General features: G+C 40.2%; 1 protein-coding gene across 2 annotated transcripts in view; it reads right to left on the bottom strand.

Moving 5' to 3' along the window:
* Plppr5 (phospholipid phosphatase related 5) overlaps positions 1-23,821 on the bottom strand; it is a 122,197-nt gene extending 98,376 nt beyond the window's left edge. The window contains exon 1 of one of the 2 annotated variants that reach the window (XM_036190935.1): positions 22,470-23,821. In XM_036190935.1, the coding sequence (XP_036046828.1) occupies positions 22,470-22,706 (237 nt within the window). In that variant the 5' untranslated portion in view covers positions 22,707-23,821. The remainder of the gene's footprint in view (positions 1-22,469) is intronic. The other variant, XM_036190934.1, reaches the window with a different exon arrangement.
* Between the last annotated feature and the right edge of the window lie 1,020 nt (positions 23,822-24,841).

Here is a 24,841-nt window from a genome sequence, read left to right as displayed (position 1 = left end):
CACATGCAAAAGAATGGAAAGGAAATAAGTAATAAATTTTTATATTGATTGTAGGTTGGAATTGTGTTCGGGATATATAAGGTTAGTAATATAAAATTTAAGTTAATTTTCTTTCCTCTATTACTTTGTATTTTTGATGAAACTAGTAGAAAATTTTAAATAAGGTTTGCATTAAACTTCTATTGAGTCTCAGAGTCTGGATTCTCTACGATCATATCTTCTGGCCTATCAAAAGCTGTGAATAATGGCATGGTTACCATGATTATTAAAATCATCTCAGGTTTTGAAAGAACCACATCCCAAGAGAGAACAGCATTAATGTCATGGGCAGACCTTTGGAGGCTTTATTTAGCTTGCGTATCTGATGAACTTTCTAAGAATGTACAAAAACAAAATTAAATATGAGGAAAGCTTTGAGAAAACTATCTATTATGTGACCTCATTATAATGTCTTGATATTTAAAAAGCAAAATGCCCCATAGAGGAGAGTACATGAAGGAACTGGGCATGTATTTATAGACAGATAAAATAAATTCACAAGAAACTGGAACATACCAGGTGGGGGGTTCCAATGAACTGTCTTGACATCACTCATGTTCCTGAATTAGATCCTACTCTGGCATGTCAATCACATCTGATGTCTATTCTGTAATAATCAAATTTATCATGCATTACTCTTACATAGTTTAAAATTAGCTCACAGAATTTGTATGTAAGTTAGATTTTAATACCTTCCTACATAAAGTCAATGTTTTCAATATTTCTTTAGACATGGGTTAGTGTTTCTAGAATTTCTAACCCATTTTATCTTGACTATAATTTTGTCTAGCAGAGAGGATTCACAAATGACCTTGTTATGCCCAGAAACTATTTGCATATAGCAAGTTCAATTAATTCTTCCCTATGAATCATTTCCTTTCACATACTGCTTCATTCTGACATTATCTGAACATACCTTCTTTCTGGTATGTTTTTAACCAGTTTAGTTACCTTATAAGGCTTTTACTGGTCTCTGGTATTTGCTTGAGAGGGAGATTTATTCTTTGGCTTATAGTGGAACTATTAATTAGTTTATTACAAAATATTCACATCATATGATATGTTACACACACACACACACACACACACACACACACACACACACACACACTAGTGTAAAGCTTTAGGAAAGGTTTTGTAAATAAGTTATATAAACCAGCCACCAAAGAAAAGAAACAGGTGTGAAGAAAAATCTAGAATGTACTTTCAAAATACTAAACCACCTCTGATGATATAAGTATAAAATAGATCACTAACGTAGCTTTACATAAAACTTATAATGTTTCTGGAGTCCTCCAGTACTTGTCCATGTTTGGCCTGTCAATACTTTTGATTCCACTAACATTCACATTGACGACACCTCAATGATGATACCCTGACTTTTGATTTTTATTGTTTGCATCACTGGAATGTTGACCAGTTCCAGGCATGGAGATGACATTCATCAAACAACTGTTGAAAAAAATAGAGCAAAGATGAATGAAAAAAATGAAGAGAACAAGGAGGAGAGGAGGAGGGAGAGAAACACAAGGGGAGAAAGGAAGGGAGGAAGATGAGAAGGTAAGAAAAAGATGAGAGGGGGGATGGAAGAAGGAAAGGTCAAAGACCAAAGAAGAATGAAAACAAATGCACTGATTAGTTAGTTCACAAAATGTGTCATTATGTATGCTGCATGGAAGATCCAACTTCATTTGTATTTTAATATTGATTTTTATAGTTTACATTTTTTACATTTTTATACTGTTACCATTGTCTCCAATGCCTATGGTGAAACAGCAGTGGCCATCTCTCATCACTGTTCTACATACTCAAATCTAGACTACAGTAATGGCTCAAAATTTGTGGCTTAAGCAATGCGTTGATCAGTTCAAGAAGCTGTGTCCCTCATAGCTTCCCAAGTATAGCGCTGCCTCTTCTTTCGTAAGTACTAAAATTTACATCTTTACCTTTTCTGTTCATTTGGTATCCATCATAAATAGAGAGTAATAGAAAAAGCAAAACAAAATATGTACAATAGAGTATTTAAATATAAACACATCTAAGATAATACTCTGAGGAGGGGATAACATACAGTTTGTTTCTATCATCCCTATTCAACTTAATGTTTTTAAGAAATTTAAGCAATTTTCTCATAATTCAAAATTCCCACAGCACATGAACTAGTCTGCTTGTTTATTTCAGCTCAATGTTTTATTAGCTTATTAGTTGAATTTGTTTATATCTGTAGACCTATTACATCTTACTTTATAAAGCCACACCTTTTAATGACATCTGTCATTTGATTTTTTGTAGAATTTTATTTCTTACTCTTGTCTCCATTATTGTTGGTTTGCCGTTCCTTTGGGATTCACTTCAAATACACATCAATTATTGCTCTCTTCACTTGTTTGAGACTCTTCTTATAAAAACTTCACAAAGCATTAAAATGAAATGGACTAAGTGAAACACAGACACTCACTCCTTCCTTAAAAAAAAAAGTTGAGCCCCTGAATGCATCCTTTTTGTCACTGGAGAGTCATGATGGAGAAAAATATGGGTTATGGGTAATGGAACCAAGAAGACCTTCTGGTTCAAATTACTTAACATTGTGCAAGTTATTTAGTGTTTGGGTTTCAGATTTTTCTTCTACAAAGGAGGGATGCCATTAAAAATAAAATTACATAGCTGGAATGAAAATTAAATCCCTTCCCCCATTAACATCTTCCAAAGTGCAAAGTACAGTGAGTACCCACTATAATCAAACTGAGAAGCAATGAGTTCAGTGACCAACCACCCCCATTACACAGATTAATAGTAGGGGCAATATTAAAACTAGCCATGTCTGATTTTTAAATCTGTCTTAACAAATATTAGTTCTCACTACCTCTCAATCAAATCAAAACACTCCTAACAAGATACTCCTAAACATGCTATTGTTAAGTAGATGTATTCCCTGGGCTACAACAGCACTTTCTTTGTGTTTTTTTTTTTATTATTATTATTAAGGTAGGGGTGGGAGGCAGGGGAGGGAGCCAACATGCATCCTGAGTGCTGTGGAATAATACTTTTGTACAATGAAAAGATTTGTCACTTGGATTGATTTAATAAAAAGCTGATTGGCTGGTAGCCAGGCAGGAATTATAGGTGGGACAACCAAACTAGGAGAATGATGGAAAGAAAATGGGCAGAGTCAGGAGATGACAGCCAGCTGATGAGGAAGTAGAATGTGGAGAAAATGAGGTAATAAGCCATGAGTCACACGGCAAAGCACAGATAAGAAATACAGGTTAATTTAAAGTGTAAGAGTTAGCTAGTAACAAGCCTGAGCTATCACCCAAGCACTTACAGTTAATATTAAGCTTCTGAGTGATCATGTGAGAGTGGCTGAGGAGCAGGAAAACTTGAGTGCTCTCCTTGGTACTGAAACAATTTGATTTGGAAATGCTGTTATTTTGTGAGGTTATTTATCCTTCTGGACACTTACATGAACTGTAGTCTTCCTGGAATGAAAAGATGCTTTCTCTTTTTCCTTACTCATTGGTAAATACCTAACAAAGATGTTCAAAATGCCAGAAACAAGTTCTCATGTAAGCTTTGCAACTATTTTGGCTACAAACTGCACAACTCAAATTTTTCCCAACCACTATTTTATTGTCTGTAAATGATTGTTACACCTATGTTACAGATATTCTCTGAGTAGGAGAATACCATAAAGTGGGATGACTTGGGGCTGGCACAATAACTCAGCTGTTAAGAGTGTTCTTGCAAAGGACCAGAGTTCAGTTCCCAGCATTCTCATTGGGTAGCTCACAACCAACTACCTGTAAATCCAGTTCTATTCTTGGAAATCTGATGCCTTCTTCTGGCCTCCACAGGTACCTATTTGCATTGTGTGTATATACTAACACACACACACACACACACACACACACACACACACACACACACATACAATCTCATTTTTTAAAATACCATCTTCAAAAAATGGAAGTCTTTGTCACTTCTGTTCTCATTATCACCTTGTCATATTCTACATGAATGCCAGGATGAATGGCAGAGAGCTCCCAGACTAGGAACTGCAAGTCTAGAAGGTTAGATCCATATAAAAGCCTTCTTAATTCAATTATATCACATCTGCTGTTTAAACTCTACCTGGGTTCTGTTCTAACTCCTCAGTTGCAGAATACTGCCTTCCAGGATGGTTTCTGGTCTATGATGACTGAAATCCCAATATGAGCTACCAGATCCCAGTGTGTGTGCCTGCCTGGAACCACATCTCACAATATATTCTCTGTTTTTTCCTGCTTTGGCTCCCATGCTGATCAACCTTGTCTTATTCCATATGTCTGCTTCCATTTCTGTGGTAACCCACAAAAGTATCCCAGTGAGATCTGAGTTTGCTTTACCCAGTAGGGCTGCATAAGGAGATGTCTGAACCACTGGTGTGGGTACCAGGCATTTGGAAGGGTCTACAACTGGATGTGCAGTATGTTTTGATCTAGCAGGGGAAGGTCTTTTGCTCTGCTCCTTGGCATTGTTATAAAAAGCCCTTTTGAAGAAACAGAAGGGGCTAGTAGATTCTGATCCAGGTCCTCCTGAAGCTATCCTGTGTTTCTGTCTGTCTCCTCTCCACTATCTTTCTATCTAAAAGTTTCTTATTCCTCTTTCCTCCTCATATCAACTCTTTAAAAGGTGAGACCTGGCCTCCCACACATTTCCCAGCTCTTTCCATCCTCCACATGGACTTGCTCTTCTCTCCCTCTCAGCGTTCCAGCTCCCTTCCCTTCTTTAGCCCTGAATCAACACTAGCATCTGATATCCAGTAACTCCATGTTAGAGTTGCTTCCCAGAAGCCCAGCTGCTCAAGCAGCCAGGCTTGGCTTGGCCCACCTGTTCCCCAAAACACCCGAGGTTCACTCTGCCCTCTATAATCAGATCCATCTCTCGAACCAATACTGTTATAATGCCTCTTTTGTTACAAGAAATACCAAAATCATGGGCTCTATGTGAATCATCTATCTCTTTTCTCCAGTGTTCAGCCTTTTGGGCTTGAATTGCTGATACTGCCAAGCCTTTTGCTGCTTCAACTCCTTATGGTCTGTTCTTACCATGCCATGAGCCCAACTGCTTTTACATGCATCCTTTGCAAACTTTTATGCATTTCCCCTTTCCGACTCCTTTCAGCTCTCCCTTTTAAGTGAAAGGAGCCAAGACACCAGTACATTCCCACCATAAAGTTTATGCAAATCTAATGAATCCAATCAAAGCATGCTCATGAAAAGCTGGTTTTCATGTGCTCTTTGAAACCATTTTCCACGAATAGGAATCTTAATTAGATGACCAAATTTGGAAGGATAATGCATCTTTCAAGAAAGCCAAGTATGCTTAATCCTTGATACTACAAACTGGAAAAATCTACATTTCACCTACCCAGGATAGTACAGTTGTATTTCCCATAAATGTTAATGTTTTCCTGAAAGAACTTCAGCATTAGATCTTCAAATTGCTCGAACAGTATGGAAATGTGTACAGTTTAATTTTCAATTTGTAATGAGATGATTGAAGACAGTTAATACACAGATGAACACAGTTGTTATGCAATTTTGAAAAATTTGAGTTGAGATGAATTAATAATTATGAAAGCAATGCAGCAGTAGCAATAAAATAACTGTACCAATTTCAATTTCAATCCCTGCATTACCTTTAAGCTTGTATAAATATTTATCTTTTAGCTTTACCATTGTCCATGTTGAAAAAAATTAATTGAAGATTATGTAGCATATATGAAGCAGAAGTTAACTTCTTACTAATTAAAATTTTATTTCTCAGTGGCATTTATAGTTGATAAAGACAAAAATGCATTTTTTCTGAAATATCTTTGACAGCCAAGCCCCATGTGCTAAATATTGTCCTAGATTCCTTAAGATTCTAAGCCAATATTTTTATTTTTCTTGGTCCTTTACTAAATTAAATCCATCACAGACATAAAGTTTCTTTTGTGCTGTGGATATCACTCTGTATAAATAAAATGCTGATTGGCCAGTAGCCAGGCAGGAAGTATAGGCAGGACAAGCAGAGAAGAGAATTCTGGGAAGTGGAAGGCAGAGAGGGAGATACTGCCAGCCGCCGCCATGACAAGAAAGAAATAAGGTACCGGTAAGCCACAAGCCACGTGGCAAAGTATAGATTAATAGAAATGGGTTAATTTAAGATAAAAGAAGTAGATAACAAGAAGCTTGCCACGGCCATACAGTTTGTAAACAATACAAGTTTCTCTGTGTTTACTTGGTTGGTTCTGAGCGTCTATGGGCCTGGTGGGTGAGAGAGATTTGTCCTGACTGTGGGCCAGGCAGGAAAACTCTAACTACACTTTTGGATGGCTGATAGGTCAAAAAGGCTAAGTGAAGTTAGGAGACAAGAATGTGTAGTGTAGACTTATCTGTTCAGGTTAGTAATGGACTGTGAACTTCAAACACCAGGTATGATTAGAATGTAGCGTTCACTAAAGCCCGTTCTGTACTCAGCACTTTACTGTTGCAAACACTTTCCTCTTCAGTCTTGCATTGTTCCTCCAGCCTTCCAAATGCTCCCTGCTTCAAATGACAGCACACACTGCCTCCTTAGAGTCCCTTTCCTTCACTTCCTGACTAGCTATCATAGTCTCTGCTTTAATGATTCCCTTTTCCATCCTTCTCACCTCCTCATCCTCCTACAGAATTATCTATATCTCTGCCAAGATCAGTTAAAATATACTAGCCTGGGGATCCTGCCTTCTGTGTTTGAACATCTAAAACTCATTCATTACACATAAAATACCTTCATCCGGGGAAGTCCCAATAGTTGTTCTTTTAATGAATACATGAGGAAATACATTCGAGTACCGTGCCATGTTCTGTGATAGGATGTAAGTCAATGCTTCATGGGCACCTATTTGAGAAGGGGAGAGCAAATTTCCACATATTTGGTATTTCAGTCTAATTGGGAAGTCCTGAATTTCAGTGAAGCCATAAACATAAAAAGTTAATTTCATGTTCCCAGCTCTGCCTGGGTTAATTGTGAGTGATTTGCTTGCCCATGCAACATTGAATCCTTCCTTCCTCTTTAATGTCATTCTCTAAAGTACCACTAATTTTTTTTTTAATCACTCTCTAAGGAAAGAAACTCTTCTCAAGAATAGTGCCATGTATTGAATCTAACATTTCATCTTAATGTATAATCACTAATAAAAATGTACAAAGCATGTTTCAGAGATCTTGTGTGACTTTAAAACACTGACTCATCTCATTTAGAAACTGCCAGCTATCTGAAAGCAACATTAGAACACCATCAAAAAGTTTTCTAGAGGCTGGAGAGATGACTCAGTTAGAAAAGTACTTGCAACACAAGGATGGGGATCTGAGTGCAAATATATAGCACTCACATAAAACTGTGTGGGGGCAATGATGCACACTGTAATATCAGCACTCAGGAGAAAAAAGGACTCTTTTTTGTTGGTTTTTTTGTTTGTTTGTTTTCATTTTTTTCTAGACAGGGTTTCTCTGTGTTGTTTTGGTGCCTGTCCTGGATCTCACTCTGTAGATCAGGTTGGCCTAGAACTCACAGAGATCTGCCTGCCTCTGCCTCCCAAGTGCCTCCTGAGTGGAAAAGTGTGTGCCACCACCGGCTGGTGAAACAAGGACTCTTAAAGCTTGCTGGCCAGTTAGCCTAACAGAATTGATAAACCCTAGGTTTAATGAGAAACCTTATGTCAAAAGTTAAGGTGGAAGCTGGTTGAGGAAGAAATCTGCCATCAACCTATGGAGTCCACATTCATATACATCTGATACATACGTGTTCACAAACACAAAGTTTTCTAATTTTTGTCATATATAGAAGATGTAAAATGAATTAATAATTTAATCAATGAACTTGGAAGAAAGATGGTGATTAAGCTGGTGTGTGTGTGTGTGTGTGTGTGTGTGTGTGTGTGTGTGTATGTATGTGTGTGTGTGTGTTAGGAATCTAGCACATGCATGCTAACTAAACACTAACCATACTATTGAGCAGTATTTCCTGCACTTCTGGCTTAGTTAAGAAAAAAAACTTAAGTGTCTGCAAATACATAAAATGCCATGTTTTATTTTTAAGACAGCTACAAAAAATTCTCTTATAGTGATAATTTTTAAAGTACTAGCTATAATATAAAACATTAAAAAATGAAATAGTGATTATAGAGCAAAACCATAATGATGCCATGGGTTTGTAAATCAAAAATTAGAAGTATTAGAAATATTCTCCACTTAAAAGAAATGAGGTTTACTTTCAGAATACATTCTGCATAACTTCGATTAAATGAACACACATAGGAAAAATATTTAGAATTAATGACTGAAAAATAAAGTAAAACATTAACTATCTGGGGCTTGGGGAAATAATTTGGGCTTGACAACCTAAGTATCTATGAGTGGATAATGCACTTAGATACATTTCATCATAATGTGATGTGCAGACAAATAAATAAATAATGAAATTAAACAAACAAGAATCCCTGATGATTGAAGAGGGGTTTACCATTGATCAAAGTACAGAGAATGGGTGACTGTGAAGTGCTGGGCCCTGCGTGAGACAGTGACATCACCACACCTGTAAGGCTCAGAAAATGTTGTAGCAGAGATAGGAGAAAGCTTTTCAGAAACAGAAATTATGGAGGGCTGCTGGGAATCACTGTCATCTCGGCATGAAAGAGCCACAGCAGCCATGGTTAGGTGCACAAGATCTGAACAAGATCAAGCCAGTCAACATTCCATAATGAATATGGAGAGGCATCCTATAGATGATGAGTAATTGGCAGTTGAGGGTTACTAGTTATTTTTCTTTGGAGGTGTGGCTCCTAGGATGTTGCCCACACTCCAGAAGAATGCTCTAATACCTATGTTCATACAAGCAACAATAACTGGACTCAATTTGTCACAAAAGGGGGAGGTATGAAGTTGGTAGAATTAGGAGGGGACTTGTTGGGAGTGTCTGGAAGGAATGGGGCATGTGGAAATAGATATGATTTAAATACATAGTATATGAATATGAAATTCTTAAAATATTTTTAATTCTAAAAATGAAATGAAAGAAAAAATGATTCCTGAAATTACTCTATTATTTTTAAATATGCAAATAATTATTTGTAGCAATCATTTGAAAGGTTGTTAGGTGGTGAGCAAGAAGCAAATATGTTTATAACAAATATTTGTTACTCTATAGGAATTTACAATGTTTTGACAGCCAATAAATTTTTATGCAATCAAATCAATGTGTAACATGACCAACCATATGGTCATGTAATATATTAAATAGGGTATATTCAATTAGGTGTTTTAGTAGTCAACTGCTTCCAAGATAGTAAATTCAATTAGAAGGTTTGCCTTAGGCTCAAGCTTAAAGTGTGGGAAGCCAAGAAATCAGCCTATGAGAAGATGCTGACACTTTTCCTTTTACAGATGTGGTAGCTGACCAGTAGAAGCTTCGATGCCTATCTAAGACTAATGGATTCATGAACAAAACAGTGTGAAGAGAAGTAAAATTCCTGCTCTATGTGCCTAGAGGTGAAAGTACTACTAAGATACACTGTGATTGCTAAACATAAGATCATACAGCATCTCGGCACAGTCAGATGTGGGCAGCCACAGGAACAGTACAGCACTTTAAATTAAATAGTCCTTGAGAGGACTATTCTCAGGTTCCTGAAAATCAGGGAAACTGAGAAATGACTTCAGATGTTGAGAAGTCATTGAAGCAATTCCATTCATCTTCAAATGGCTGAGAGAGGCCAGGGAGCAGAGGATTCAGAGGGACATACTACTTCATCTTAAGATGAATGTCCTCATTGTCAGCTGTGTTTTATACACAGAAAGAGCTGCCTGGGGTGGCAAGGGATCAGTCTTATGCCCCAGTTGGAGCTCAAGTCTTTCCAAACAAGATATCTGGTGACTCTCATAGGTCAGGAAAAAAAAAACAAAAAACAAAAAACAAACAAACAAACAAACAAACAAAACAAACAAACAAACAAACAAAAAAAAAAAACACTACCTGACTTCAAGGGACAGAAGATGGTCAGTGGCAGAGCAGGGAGGAGAGCAAGGTACCTATGTGTCAAGCCAATGAATGGCTCCTTTTATTGCACCTTGTTTTCACCAAAGCAGCCCATACTACACCCACAAGGCCCTTTATCTTTAGTAAAGAGTACATCTGACAAGAAGAAACAAATGGCCATTATGTAAAAAGGAAATGATAGGAACAACAGATCAATGTTGACGGTAAGCATCAAGGAAAGAGGTATCAAAGAGATGGTCCTAAAGATGCCTAAATTAAAGATGAGGATGTGGAAATATATGGAAATGAAGAGCATGGAGAATGACATGTTCATATCACTGCAGAGAACTGCCTTCAAGCTTTGGCTGGTTCCCAAGAAAGGCGATAACACCAGGAAAGCATTGTGTCTATTATTCTAATACCAGCACTAAACACAATGTGTCCTTTAAAAATATGAGTACAAAATATACATATATTATGTGAATGCTTTCCCCTAAATATATTTATACCGTTGAGTCTCCTTTCCATTTTATTGTTCCAAACCTGATGGCAAAGACAATGACTTGGTTGTATCTGATGTTTTGATGTTTTCTATGATAGTGATATGGTTATTTATTTCAAAAACACAGCATAAGAGTTTAAAATGTGTGCCTCAAAACTGGATAGATTGTTACTCAACTGTAGTGGATAGCCATCCCAGCATTGGCCTGAAAGTTCCAACCCCCACTGAGGCTTCGGTAATGGTCACGCCCACAAGGCAGGGTGGAGGAGGAAGCGGAAGACCAAGGATCGAGAGGAGGTCTCTCTCTTGGTTCTGGGACCCTGGACGCTGGAGGTAGACCGAGCAGAGTTCTCCAGAGAACACCGCCGGACTGCACTATACCTTTGCAAGACCCTGCAACCTACCCCTTCATTTGTAAGTTACCCCACAAAATAAACCTCCCTTTTAACTACGTGGAGTAGCCTTAATAATTACACCAATACTCAACTACCTGTTAAACTCCAAATGGAGTTTTCCTTTGGGGCAAAAAATAATTGATACTAAAAATTAAAAAAAGAATAAAGTATCATAAAGCCAACACTGATTTTGGATTCCAGTGTTATTCACTCATTCATTCATTAGTGTGTATGAGTGCATGTGTGTTGTGGGGGGGTGGATGTGTGTGTGTGCATGCATGTTTTGGGACGTATACTTAACCACGTGTGGAGGCCAGAGGTTGCCTTCTACCTTAGTTTTTGAGCTACAACTGCTCATGAAACCTGGATCTTTCCGTATTGCTTAGGCTAGCTGGCCAAGCAGCCCCTGAGATCTGGCTGTACCCACCCTCAGTACTGGGGTTACAGGCACACACACCACCATGCCCAACATTTTTACATGGCTGCTTGGGATCTGAACTTAGGACCTTGTGCATGTGCAGCCAGCACTTTATCAATAAATCAAGCTCTCCAGTCCCTTAGAACCTCTTTTTCCTATCTTTGGTTGCCTCTTCAAGTGTGTTAACTAGGAACACTGTTAGGTAGACTCTTTTGTGTCAACAGCAAAAGTCACATGAACAAAGATCTCAACATAAACACATTTCATTTTCCTAAATAACACTGCAAAACAAAGATATTAATCAGAATTGAGCTTCACCCTTCCAAGTGAAGTAAAATCCAGGGCAGGAGAAGCATCTGGTCAGGTATACCACTTCCATGCAGTGTGTCATAGGTTAGTTGCTGACTCTTTTTTTGTTGTTTTTCGAGACAGGGTTTCTCTGTGTAGCTTTGCACCTTTCCTGGAACTCACTCTGCATCCCAGGCTGACCTCAAACTCACACAGATTCACCTGCCTCTGCCTCCCAAGTGCTGGGATTAAAGGCGTGTGCCACCACTGCCTGGCTTCTTTCTGACCCTTGATGTTCTCAATACAATAGAATCACCTCTCCAATGTTAAGAAAATGGCTAAATTAGTATGTATGTAGCACTTGCAATAATGCTTGATAGGCATTAAATGTTGTAAACATATTAGTTGCCTGTGCACTCTGCTCATTAGCTGAGTGACCTTAGACAAGTTACTTTATATCCCTGGCAACTCATTAGAAAATTAAGAGACAAAGGAAGAAGAAGAAGAAGAAGAAGAAGAAGAAGAAGAAGAAGAAGAAGAAGAAGAAGAAGAAGAAGAAGAAGAAGAAGGGCCCTAATTCTTCTTCCATGGCTTAAGAGGTCTGGCTATGAAGATACATGTTCTATTTCACACTGAATTCACAAACCTTATCCAAAAATGCAAGGCCAGAAAGAGACTGATTGTGTAGCTTGAATAAAGCATCTTCTAGAGTCTGATATCTGTATTCCAGACTTCGCCCAGAAAAACAAGGGGACCCCAAGTAACCGTGTGATGAGAAACAAGAAAGAAGAGGAAACAAATGCCCCTCTGTGAAAGAGCAAGAGGGGGATCACGTCCTCACGGCTAAGGCTCTTCATTCATTTTAGTAACTGAGCAATTACTGCCCAGGCACATGAGAAGGAAGAGGTCATTGTCACCAACCCAAAGATACTATTTTTTTCCTTTCAATTGAAAATGTCAGGAGTTCATTTGAAATTCCAAGATGAATCTCTGAGTGCAGCATCTATCTGAGACTGCTTGGTTTCAGCGTCTGTGAGATCATGACATTATGCTTTGATGTGGTCTCTGGAAATACAGCATGCTTCTATGTACACCAGCTGAGAGGGTGCTAAATCTAAAATGGAGATTTCAACAAAGTACAGTTTCTGCTGTCACTACTGAAATCGTAACAAACCCATAGAGGTTTGGGTTGTGTCAACACAAACCTGACTTCCATTAGCAGGGGAAGGCCACAGGTTATTTCAGCAATATGCAGATATATAAGCGATGTGGTTACTTCACTACCCCATAATGTTTCCATTATTTCCAATTTTTTTTTTGGAATATAGGGGAGACTTTAGTCCCTGGTTTTTGCAACAACTAAGTTAACCTCTTCAAGACTTCATTTCAAAGTACAAAGAGGGTGAAGAGAAGCAACTTTTCACAGTCCTGCTTTCTATTGCTCCATTTTCACCTGTTTCAGAACTCCCCAGCTATTCTGTGCCGCACACGACATACATTCTCAGGAAATAAATGAGTACTTCATAAGCTAGCAAAATATGGAAATGGCTATAAGACAATTACAATTATGCATCCCACAGTTTAGCTAAGGTATCCTGAGTATATGTTTGAGGAAATAATGAGTTAAAGAAGAACCAGTCCCTAAGTAATGGCATCTGCAATTGAGTCTAGGATGATATGTGTGACACAAATGAGTACAATGAGCTTACTGATATCAGCTCTACTTCCAGGGATGGCCTGCTAAAATGCTAGCAAAGTTCAAAGTCCAAAGCAGTCACAAGTTAGGTTACGATTTTGTTCACAAATCTACCTTGAAGTTAATGTGTTGAAGACATTGGTCCCTGATGCTAAAGTGTGCGGATCTGAGGCCTTTAGGAAGTGATTGGATCATGAGGGGTCCAAGTTCCCACTGGAAGATTAATTCATTGATAAAATTATAACTTAATAGCTTTTTGGAGTATCTTTGCTCTAAATGCAAGCACTCTTTTATCTTTCTTTGCTGCCTAGCCAGTGTGAGGTAAATTGCTTTGTCCCTTCACACATTCCCGTTTTGATGCAATGCCTCCCGATATCCCCCAGACCCAGAAGCCAAGTGACTGTGGCCTAAAACCATGAATCAAACTCAAACTAAATCCTTCCTCCCTTTATGCTATTCACCCCAAGTATGTTGTCACAGTGACAGAAAATTAAAACAAGCCTTATGATTTCAAAGAAGCTGCCAAAAGTCTCTTTGCTCAGTGTATGTTAATTAATATCTGACTTAATTAGCAAAGAGGATACGGGGAAAAAAAAGGAGGGTTTTCTCTATTGATGAAAAGACTGGCTTTTAATTATCATGATGAATTGCTTTAAAAAAAAGTACCTTTAGTAGTGAAAGGAAAAATTTTCAAGTGATGTGAATGGACTTACACTCCCATATCTGAACAAGCAAGGATTAAGACTCTGGTGTGGTCTATACCCTATTCCTTAATGGTTTTATCTAGATGAATCCAGAAGAACTCAACTATGGTTCGTTTGGACTATGTCAATCCAATCACAAAAAAATCCCATCGTGGCTGTGCTTACCCTTCAGACAGCATTTGATCCATCACAACATCTCTGAGGACCAAGAGCAGCTGCTTCATTGAACTCACAAGTTATTTGGACACTTCTGCCTGCTGCAATGGAAAGCTATTAAACAACTGAAAGCTCAGCAGAATTTGGCCCATTATTTGAATTCAAATTATTTAGAACTTCATCACCATAACTTCAATGAGTGTCTTGATAGCTTATTTATCAAAAATAGTCTAAATATTCGGCAAAACAAAACTGACTTAAGCCGACTTGCCATATTCTGACTTGGAAATATTCAAATCTAATGATAGTAATATAAATAATAACGCATTATCACTCACAGCACAACATTATTTGAATGTCATAATTTGTATCCAACTCATAGAGTTCAAGAGATACAAGTCGGGAGAAAACTGCTTGGACTGAAGCCGGTTTGAAGGGAAGAAGCATCAGAGAGACGAGACACAGGTGAGATAAAGCTGAATTTATACAAAACTTACAAATGTATTACATGTCAAATCACTTATAAATGTACGCACACACACACATGTTCATTCATTCATAATTGTCCTCTCAGTGAGAAATATGCATCACAAAAATCTGTCTTTAAAATTTTAAATGTACCTGTTTTGAATAAAATTTTTAAATTTTGTTTTATCCCTTCAAAAATGGTAATTTTGCTGACAATGATTCTTAAACTACATCTGTCATAATAAGACTAAAAAAGTAACCAGCCTGCTGAGTTAAAACTGACATTCTCAGAAATAGTTGAAATAGTACTGATGAAATTCTATTTCACATACTTTAAAATTTCTTCCATCCAAATAATATTCCATGAGTTTTCAAAGTCTGTAAAAGGGGTCCTCCTAACAACAGGTAAGGGCCATTGTTCTAACCTCAGAGCCTAACCTGTCATGTGAGTGAGTGAGAATGTAGATCTGAGAAAATCGAGTCTTTCTGGCTATTTTGATGATTTCAGATATGGAGAGAATTTATATACTTGAACATAAGTTTTAAACTCCCCTTTCCAGTGTTTAGCTTTCTCAATTTTTATTAACTGAGACTCTACACTAATGGGCATATAGCAAATGACACATTGATATTAACTCAATATGTTTTAACTCTTCTGTACTGGTAGGAATGCAATCATTTATACTATGAATCAAATTAGTGGCCATCTCTATGTAGCTACCAGAGCACTGGACTTGAAGTAATAGGTTCAGATCTTCAATGTGCTATTTACCAACTGAAGCGAATTGCTAAAGCTCTCTAGAGGTGCCACTGCATACACTATCTGAAAGAATTAATGTGAATAGTAAATGGCTTACCTCATTCATTCAAAAGTGATTAAGCATGCGTGATGTAATTTTACCCATGCTATCAATAGGAATATCTGGCATTTGTTGCAGAAAAGCAGCTACCACCAACTGAATACTTAACACAGACATGCCTATAATTCATGTAAGAGACCATGTTAGGTATCCTTATGTCTGTTTTATAGACAAGAGAACTGAGGCATAGAGGTGTAATTATTTAGTTATCTGGTATGAATTGTTGAAGAGTAGGGATTATTCCTTATTCTTCTTAGAAGCCAGGTCAACAATGCTGTACCTAGTATTTGGTGGATGCCTTGTTATCATTTAAAAACTACAGATTTTCTGTTTCATGGGGTAAAAAACTAAGACTCCATGTGGTATAGTATATATTTAAGTAAGGCATTCCTGTACTCCCCCAAAACTGTATCTATTTAAAATTACAGAAATGAACAAGATGATTCTTAATAATAATCTTGAAAATACTTAAAGTTATTGAAATATTTTAGAAGCCAGCATTTCACACTGGAGTAATAGTTAGACATTCTTGTACTGCTAGCTCTTTACCTATGCAATTCTATGTATAGGTAAACCAGCAAAAAGAATGTAAAAGTCATATTCATTTTTCTGTATCACAATATACATGCATAGTCTGTCAAAATAGAGCTACTAATAATGCCAATCCTGGCCAAGGACTGGGTAGCTACACAATCTGTGTAACCTGTACACAGTGTATCTTCATTATATTTACAAAGTGACATTGGCTACAAAATACTTTTTTTTCCCATCCACTTGTTACTCATAAAAACTTTGAAAGGTAGGGAGGAAGGGAGGAGTAAGTCCACATATTTCAGTTATGGTAACTGTCTCAAAAAAAAGAAGTCACCGGGATGACTTGTAGGTGACAGGTGGTGGTGGCGTGAAGGAGGAGAGAGAGACAGAGAGACAGACAGAGAGAGAGAGAGAGAGAGAGAGAGAGAGAGAGAGAGAGAGAGAGAGAAGCCTGGGCTTCTGCTGCCTGAATCTGTTTCCTGATGAGCATGAAAAGGAGTGGGCATGAATGGGAAAAGAGAGACAAAGAGAATTGTTTTAAATAGAAAGAGAAGGAAGTAAAGGGGGAAGGGGGATGTGAATTAGTGGATAAGAGTGGTCATTTCTAAAGAAAAACAAAAGGCATTAGGAGAGTTTCAAACAGACGCGCAGACCCTCATTTAGGGAATTCTAAAACAAGTATTGTAAACTTTGCTTGTGTATGTATATTTCCTTGCCTTTATGGCATTGCACAATCTAGTGCTAAGTCTCCCTTATTTTAAGAACTATGCCTTAAAGAAGGAATCTCACCTCTCCAGCACCACAGATTGCAAATCAAGGAGACTGTGGCTCTCCACAAATGTGGGTGCCTCCAGCCCCTGCTCAGTGTGTGGGGCTGAGATAATGGCTCTGCTTCAAATCAGAACAACAGAACTCTGAATCACTTCTCCTGCCACCCACCTCTCTGCAACACTTCCAGGCTGAACAGGAAACAAAACAATTTCCTACATCACACATGGAGACCATTCTCTGCAGTGGGGCACACAGATTACCATCAAACCAGGAAAACTGAAATCCAGGACAAAAGGGTTTGAGAAAAATGATGACTTTCTGGGATTGAATCACTGTGACTTAAAATCTCCAAAGACTAGTTATCATGTCAGAGGAATGGTATTTAACAGAAGAGGTAAATGCACAGGCTTTGGAGAATGGTACTGTCACTGTGAGACTCTGGGTTTGTCATCTAAACTCTCTACCTCTCAGTCACCTTCATAATTGTCTTGTGGAACTGAACTGCATTAATGGATTTAAATAACTAAATTCTGACACAATGACCTCTCGCTGAACTTCTATATGCCATTGACAAAATGGCTGTCAGGATGGGACATGTTTCTGAGGAGAGCACTCTCACAGGAGCACTGAATGAAACAATCCAAGCAGCATTGAGAGATCCACTTCTCTAACACATTTGCATATCAACTAATTTTACATTCACAATAACCCCACAGGGCCAATTTTCACCACACCTCCATTTTTTCATTGAAGAAACCTGGGCAGAGAGACACTACCTCTGGCAGTTCCTACCACTGGAAAACATCAAAATAGACTTCGACTCCAGCAGGAGAATCCCGAATCTGAACCTCTACATGCACTTAACTCTTCAGGAGTTTGAAGTGGTTTTGTATTATTTCGGTTTCATGGGGTGATTGTTTATTTGGTTTCATTTTAGTTTAGGTATGATCTCACCAGGTATCCTGGGCTGACCTGCCACTCACTATGTAGACCAGGCTGGCCTAGAACTCAGAGAGATCTGTCTGCTTTTTAGGAAATTGAAGGCATAAGCCTCCCTGCCAAGCCGGAAATTATGGTGTGTGTGTGTGTGTGTGTGTGTGTGTGTGTGTGTGTGTGTGTGTGTGTGTGTTTGTGTGTTTTAACGTTTTATGAAATAAGGAACTTTGGTCAACGCAGCTGGCTAATTAGTAAGACAGGGCAAACTAAGAGTCCAGACTTCTCTAACACCCTTATCTGTGCTGTGTCCTGCATACAACACAGAAGGGGTTTTCCAAGGCAAGGCTTTTTGAAAGGAAGAGTTCTGGATAGGTAAGAATTGTCATCATCTGCATCTACCACCCTTTGAATGAAGCTGTAGGTATATCTCTCAAATAGTCTCAGGAGCTATTGGTACCTTCTTAGAAATGCATCACCAACCTTCAAATGAGCTCTGCACGGTATGGTGAGCCACAGTGGTTAATGCCTGGTTTTGTTATTTGCTTGTTTATTTAAATCTTGACTTTTTTGACTCCATGAAGATAGATAGTTTACAGTTGTCTCTGTCACATCGTCTGTGTTGCTCAGAAATCTGAAGAAGGATGGATCTCGGTGTCCACAAGACCCAAATTTGGGGAACAAAGGCCATTCCCATCACCAATGCTTTTCATCAGTGAAAACCAAGGTCACCAATGAAGTTTATATCCATATGTGTAGTGGGTAGCCATTCCAGCTTTGACCTGGAAATTCTAACCCCCATTGAGGCTTCAGTAACAGTTACGCCTACAAGACGGGACCGAGCGAGGATGCTGAAGACCCAGGATCTGGATGCGAGGGCTCTCTTGGTTTCTGGACCCTGGACGATGGAGATAGACCGAGCAGAGTTCTCCAGAAAACACCACCAGACTGTGCCATACCTTTCCCAGACCCTGTTACCTATCCCTTCACTTGTAAGTTACCCCACAAAATAAACCTCCCTTTTAACTACATGGAGTAGCCTTGATAATTTCACCAATACATATGTATTTTGTAATCTGCTTTGATAAGTAAGTGCTTAACAGATCAATCTATACAGCTCCATATTCAAAGAGATTATAAACCATGTCATTGTTGTGAAAAAGCCAAAGTGGTGTTGTTTTTCTTGAAAATAGTGTTGAAACAATACTACAAAGCCCTAACCATGGAGTTTAATTATCTTTGATGCCTACCTATTTTGTTAATAGAAAAACCTTAGATTTCCTTCTATCTGTCCCCAAGTGTTCTGAAATACCTACCACCCACTGGACTATGTCCCTAATCCACTGCTGAGATGTTAGGAGAAACTCAGAAATGTGACTCCAGCCTTTGTCTCCAACCATGTACCCATTCCCCCCTGAAGTGTCACTCTCATAAATAAGGCAGGCCAATAGTTGTTTGAAAAGAATGTGCTACATTTTTCTGAGCTCATGGTTTTGCTCACAAAGCTTCTCCTGAGAAGTCCTAACTCCTCTCCTAATTTTAAGCCCTCCTTCAAGACACATCCCAAGCACTGGGAATGCAGCTCACCAGTATAGCACTTTCTAAGTATTCACACAAGGCTCTTGGTATTGACACTGCCAAAAATTAGCAATTAATTAATTAATTGATGATTGAAGATATAGTATTTCTCAAATGCAACCATTTTCACGAAGTTTTCCTTCAGTCTTCCAAAAGACAGTGATCTTGTCCTTCCCTGTATCAGTAGAGGTCTTTGTGATATATGCACACATATATGAATAACTACCTGTCTCTCTATATGAGTATATTTCTCTTCTTTCTTGTAGTGCTGGAAACTAAACTAAAGGCCGTAAACATACAAAGCTAACAAAGTCTACAACTATATCCCTAGCTGTTTTGTTTTGTTCATTTTTGTTTGAACCCTAGTCTATCTAAACCTTAGTCTAAGTTTGTACTTTTTATGTTATAGTATACAAATCAAATCTGATCATAAACCATTATTCAAATTGAGTGCTTCAGACATTTCCTTTGTGTCAGATTTAATATGTTATGGCTGTTAAGTTTCATATTTATTTATTTGTTGTCTTAGCTTTTTATATGTGTTCTTAACCTGGAAAGTAGTTTTGAAAAATTAGTCTCCTCAATATTTCAATATGTGGGTTTTTCTATTAGTCCAAAAATTTAAAAGCCTGTGCCTTTTGGGTTACATTACATTTATTTATTCACCTATTTATTTATGGGCAGCAAGACAGGCTATTTCCATATATAGTAGGTAGCCTAAGACTTGTGATCTTCCTTAATGTTAAGATTGCAGGCACATGACTTTACCTAGCTTAGTTTTAGTACTGGAAACTTCACTTGATGTGAAACCTTGAAAGTTGTATTTAAGCTACACTGGCTGATCGTATGGTAACAGAATTACTATTCCTCAGAGGAGAAAGGGAAGCAGAGTCCAACCATCCAAAACTCAATATTCACTTCACATTGAGTTTTAAATCTATTCATTCATATCTGACAACTGGAGATCAACACAAGAAAGCTAAGTTAGAGCCTCCCTTTCATAAATCTCTGTGTTTATGTGTCTCTCCATGCAATCTCTAGCAGCCAGCTCCAGCTTTTAGATATTGTCTTTGGAAGCAGGAGCATGGCTTTTGGTACTAGTTCTCTGGGTATATGGACACCTGCTCTCCCTTTTGTTGTCATTTTCAGATAATTCCAGTTTAGTATCTGAACCCCAGTTTCCTCTAATATGAGGAAGGTAAGATCTCTTGGGAGGCTGTTCTTTAAATGCACATGCCTACAACAGTTAAGTTCCACTCAGTGGTGATTAGCTCCCTTTATTCCCCTTAGGTACTCCCTAGGTTTCCCCTAAGTGAAGAGTCACCAAAATTTTGGACCAATGTATTTTCAACTCTAAGCTAGCACTTGCCACCAGGGATAGATGGTTCAAGACTGACAAATGCTATCTCCTTGAAGAAACTGAATGCAATTACCAAGATAGGTATTAGTGATTGTGATTGTAAATGAATCAACCACCCAAAAGCAACTGGCGGTTTTCATTTTAAAACATTTTGAAAACCTCTGTGCTATTTAGTCTCCTAGAAAGCATGTGCCTGAAAACCCAGAATCTGCAAAGTCAAAAAGTCCCCAGAAACTAGGACAGCTTTTGTTCTGGCAACTTTTCAAACTGGAAGAGAGAGAACTGGAGCTTGAAACTGGATTGAGGATTTCTGACACATTTTAGCAAATCCAGTGTCAAAAACAAAAACAAACTAAAGACTTTCAGAGCTGCCCAACAGTGCGCTAGAGCTGAAGTCAAAGTCAACTGTGAAGTGGAGTGATAAACACAGTTATTTTGAAGCTATCAAGAACTTGCTTGGTTTGTTTGTATTGTTCCAGTTTTGTGATAAGAACATTCCATTTTGAAAATTCTTAACCCACTTCCCCGAAGACCAGAGAAAAGATACCATTTTTAAAAATGGACTCAGCAATACACTTATTCTCAATTGCAATTCATATGTTCAGCTATGGGAAATAAAAGCTCACATTCCCTTGCCTTTTTGTTCTCTAACTTCTTACTCATGATACGGGGAGAGGGAGAGAAGAGAGGAGAGGGAGCATCATGGGAAGGGAACCTCAGATATTTCGTCAATATAAAGGAACCATAGTGTGGTTGGTCTCCAAAAAAATATTACTCATCTCCTACAAAGAACTTTGTGTTGGGTTCATATGTGCAAATTGTCGTGCAATTATTAGCTCAAGGGTTACATGTCATATGTGTGTGTGCATGTGTGTGAGAGAGAATGTGTCTGTGTTCTCTCTCTCTCTCTCTCTCTCTCTCTCTTTCACACACACACACACACACACACACACACACACACACACCAGAGGCAGGAGAGAGAGAGAGAGAGAGAGAGAGAGAGAGAGAGAGAGAGAGAGAGAGAGAGAATAAATCTAGCCAGGAAGAGAAGAGGCAAGTACTAGAACCGTCCAGGAAGAAGATCGCCTTTAAATAAATCTAAAGTGCTCTTGTGTTACGGCCCCTCACGCCTGCTTTCCAGCAAAGCCCTGTTGCTGCAGCCTCTTCATTTACAGATGCCCAAAGACATTTTTAGATACTTGTGAGCTGATCTCCAGCTCAGTGCCCTTGGCTCTTTCATATGGAGGAAAAGGAGAAGGATAAAACAGGAGCATGTGCCCCTTCCCCAACTGAGCAGGGGTCCCTCCCCCAATCCCAGCATCTTAGTCCTCTACCCCACCCCAGGCTGCTGCTTCTCTTCCTAGCAAAATCCAGGAGGAGGCCAACCAGTGAGACAGGGCCACAGAATGGATCAAGTCTATTCCTTCAGAGGCTCACCCCCTTCCCATCCTTGCCACCCACCCATCACCTTCTGCAGGTCTCTTCCCTGTCTTTGAGCCAGCCCGCCAGCCCTGCAGGCTCAGCAGAGGGAGCAGGGGTGGTTTGGAGAGAGACAGGGGTGCTTCCCTCTCACCCACCCCCAGGCTCCCCAGAAGAATGTCCTCTGGGAGAAGAGGGTTGCCACCAAGTTGTAGGAACTTAGATGGTAAAGGTTGGTGTACCCTAGTCCTCCCAGAGGAGCCTCAGTCTGCAGAAGGCAAGAGAGGGCTAGCAGCCCTGGGCTTACCACGAGCACCGGGACGCCTGCAGCCAGCGAGTAGAGAAGCACAGGGGGTACCGCGCTGCTATCCTCTGGGCCGGGATAGGGCTTGCGGTAGGCGCTGTCGTGGCAGAAGAAGCCCTGCACGTTCACAGTGAACGTGTCCGTGTATTCGAAGTAGTACGCCAGCATCACCGTCCCTGCCATGATCACCATCTGGAAATAGAGCATGCTGCTGATGAGCGCCGCGGGCAGCAGGGGCATGCACGCCTCCCGGCCAAGCCGAGCCAAGCGGGCGGCCGACGCGCCACAGGCCCCCTCCGGGCTCCGCCGAGGCACAGCCACCGGGGGCGCGGGGGCGGGGGCGGCGGGAGGCCGAGGTGGCGCGAGGCGGAGGCTGGCAGCCGCCGGAGGCAGAGGCGGAGGATGCGCCTGGGCTCCGGGATGCGCGGGCAGGATGCAGAGGAGGCGGCTACCCCCGGACGAGTCCCGGCTGCCCTGCCCGTCCCCTGCCCGCCACAAGCGCCGCCCGCCCGGGCGCAGGGTCGCGCGCAAGGGCGGGGAGTCCCCGGCCCTGGCACGGGAGCATCCGCGACACCGCAGCGCTAGGGTCAAGCCCTCCGGCCGGACCGCGGAAAGCGGCGTCGGTGGCACCTAGTCCCTTCGGAGGGCGGGCGGATGCTGTGAAGCTGCAGCAGCTCCCTGGCGGGGGTAAAATCCCAAATCCGAAGGGGAGGGGAGGCAGCAGAGATGGAGCTTCCAGAAACTCCCTTTCGAGGCACCAGCTGGGCTGTTTCAGACCTCCCGCACAGCGCCTGGGAAGATGATGCGGGGACACGTCTTCAGGGCGCAAAGCCCACGGAAGCGCAAAGTGTCCGGGTGGCGCCTGCGAGTTGCAACCCCTGTGTTCACAGCGCTGCCCGGACTCCCGTGACCCTTGCGCTGGACAGCAGCTGGGCGGTGTGGCTTTCAGGGTGATGACAGAAATTCTCTCAGAGGATTTTAGAATCTGGATAGCTCTTCCTCCTCTCCAGTTTTCTAAGGCTTTGTAAATAAAACCACAGAAACGAGGTTCCTAGCTGTCAGAGGCATCATCTTACGTACACCCGCTCTTTCCCGGTTCTGTGTACATCCTTTCTCATCTTCTCAGTCTCCTCTGATTAGCTGCTTGTGAGATGAGGCACTGCAGATTCTTGGGACCCAGGGGTACCAGTCACCAAGGAAGTGGGAAAGAGCTATGTGCCTCATGTCGCTATTCCCAGAGTTCAAGGGATTCCTCTGAGGTCAGGAGACCCACGCAGAGTCACAGCACGAGCATGCAAAATGCATCCTTACGTAGCTATCCACACGTGTGCGTGGATATTTAAGTAGCTTGGGAGCTATATGTATGCCGAGAGCCAGGTCTGCAATGCCTTGTGAGTTCTGCACACAAGCTTAGGCGATATCTTCAAGCCACCCTAACCCTGCTCCTACCAGTGAATCCAGCGGTCAGAGAAAAAAATCATGTGCACAAGGAACGGAAAGGAAAAGAACCTCAAGAGCTCTGCTCTTCTCATTAGAGTGTGGAATTCCTTACCAGATTTCCGGGGCGTTCATTCATTTTAATAGATTGTCTTGGTGGCTTTTGGAGGTGGGCCTTTATCATCAGGAAAATACAACATAAGCCCAAAACGATAGCAGCTTTCATTAGACAAATACCTGAGTTTGAGGATGGAGTCATAATAACATGGACCACCACATAATCACAAATATCAATCAACAACTAATTATTTCAGAGATGGGTGTGACAAGCAATTTTGACCAGCGGAAGTAAGATGCCTCTAAATGTACAAGAATGACTTGCCCTTTTATGAAAATGTGGCTACTCTAAAGATACATGATGTAAGACTTCATTCAGAAAATTGCTCCAAGGCTATATAGAGGGTTTGAACTGCTCCTCTGGTTCTCTGGTTAAGATCATAACTAACCTTCTCACTCAGATTTATTTTTTTGTAGGAATGATGTTAATTGTAAAGGGTTGCACCTTTGAAACAGTGGATGGAAATGTGCATTATTTTCAAAATTAAGATATGACAGGCCTAGTGTTCATTGATGGCCTTGGACTAGTCATGTAGCTCTTGTTCTGTTTCATCAATTACTGTGGTCACTCCCCTACCAAGAACACAGACATGGCTTCCTGTGTAAAACTTGCCCAGAGGTAAGACTCAGTCTTTATGCACATATACTGCCACGGTCACAGTGACACAGAGAATGTAGAGTGAACAGCAACTGTGCCGCTGCCTGGGCTCAGAAATGAGCTCTGCCGCTGGACTGTGCTCAAAACTTGTGCAAGAAGCATGGCTTCTTTGGACTTCGATTTCATCACTAGTCAAGTTACCATAAATCCCCTAGAGTCCACT

The sequence above is a fragment of the Onychomys torridus genome, chromosome 6 (genome assembly GCF_903995425.1).
Source record: "Onychomys torridus chromosome 6, mOncTor1.1, whole genome shotgun sequence".
NCBI classification, from domain to species: domain Eukaryota; kingdom Metazoa; phylum Chordata; class Mammalia; order Rodentia; family Cricetidae; genus Onychomys; species Onychomys torridus.
This window is presented reverse-complemented; position numbering and strand designations above follow the sequence as displayed.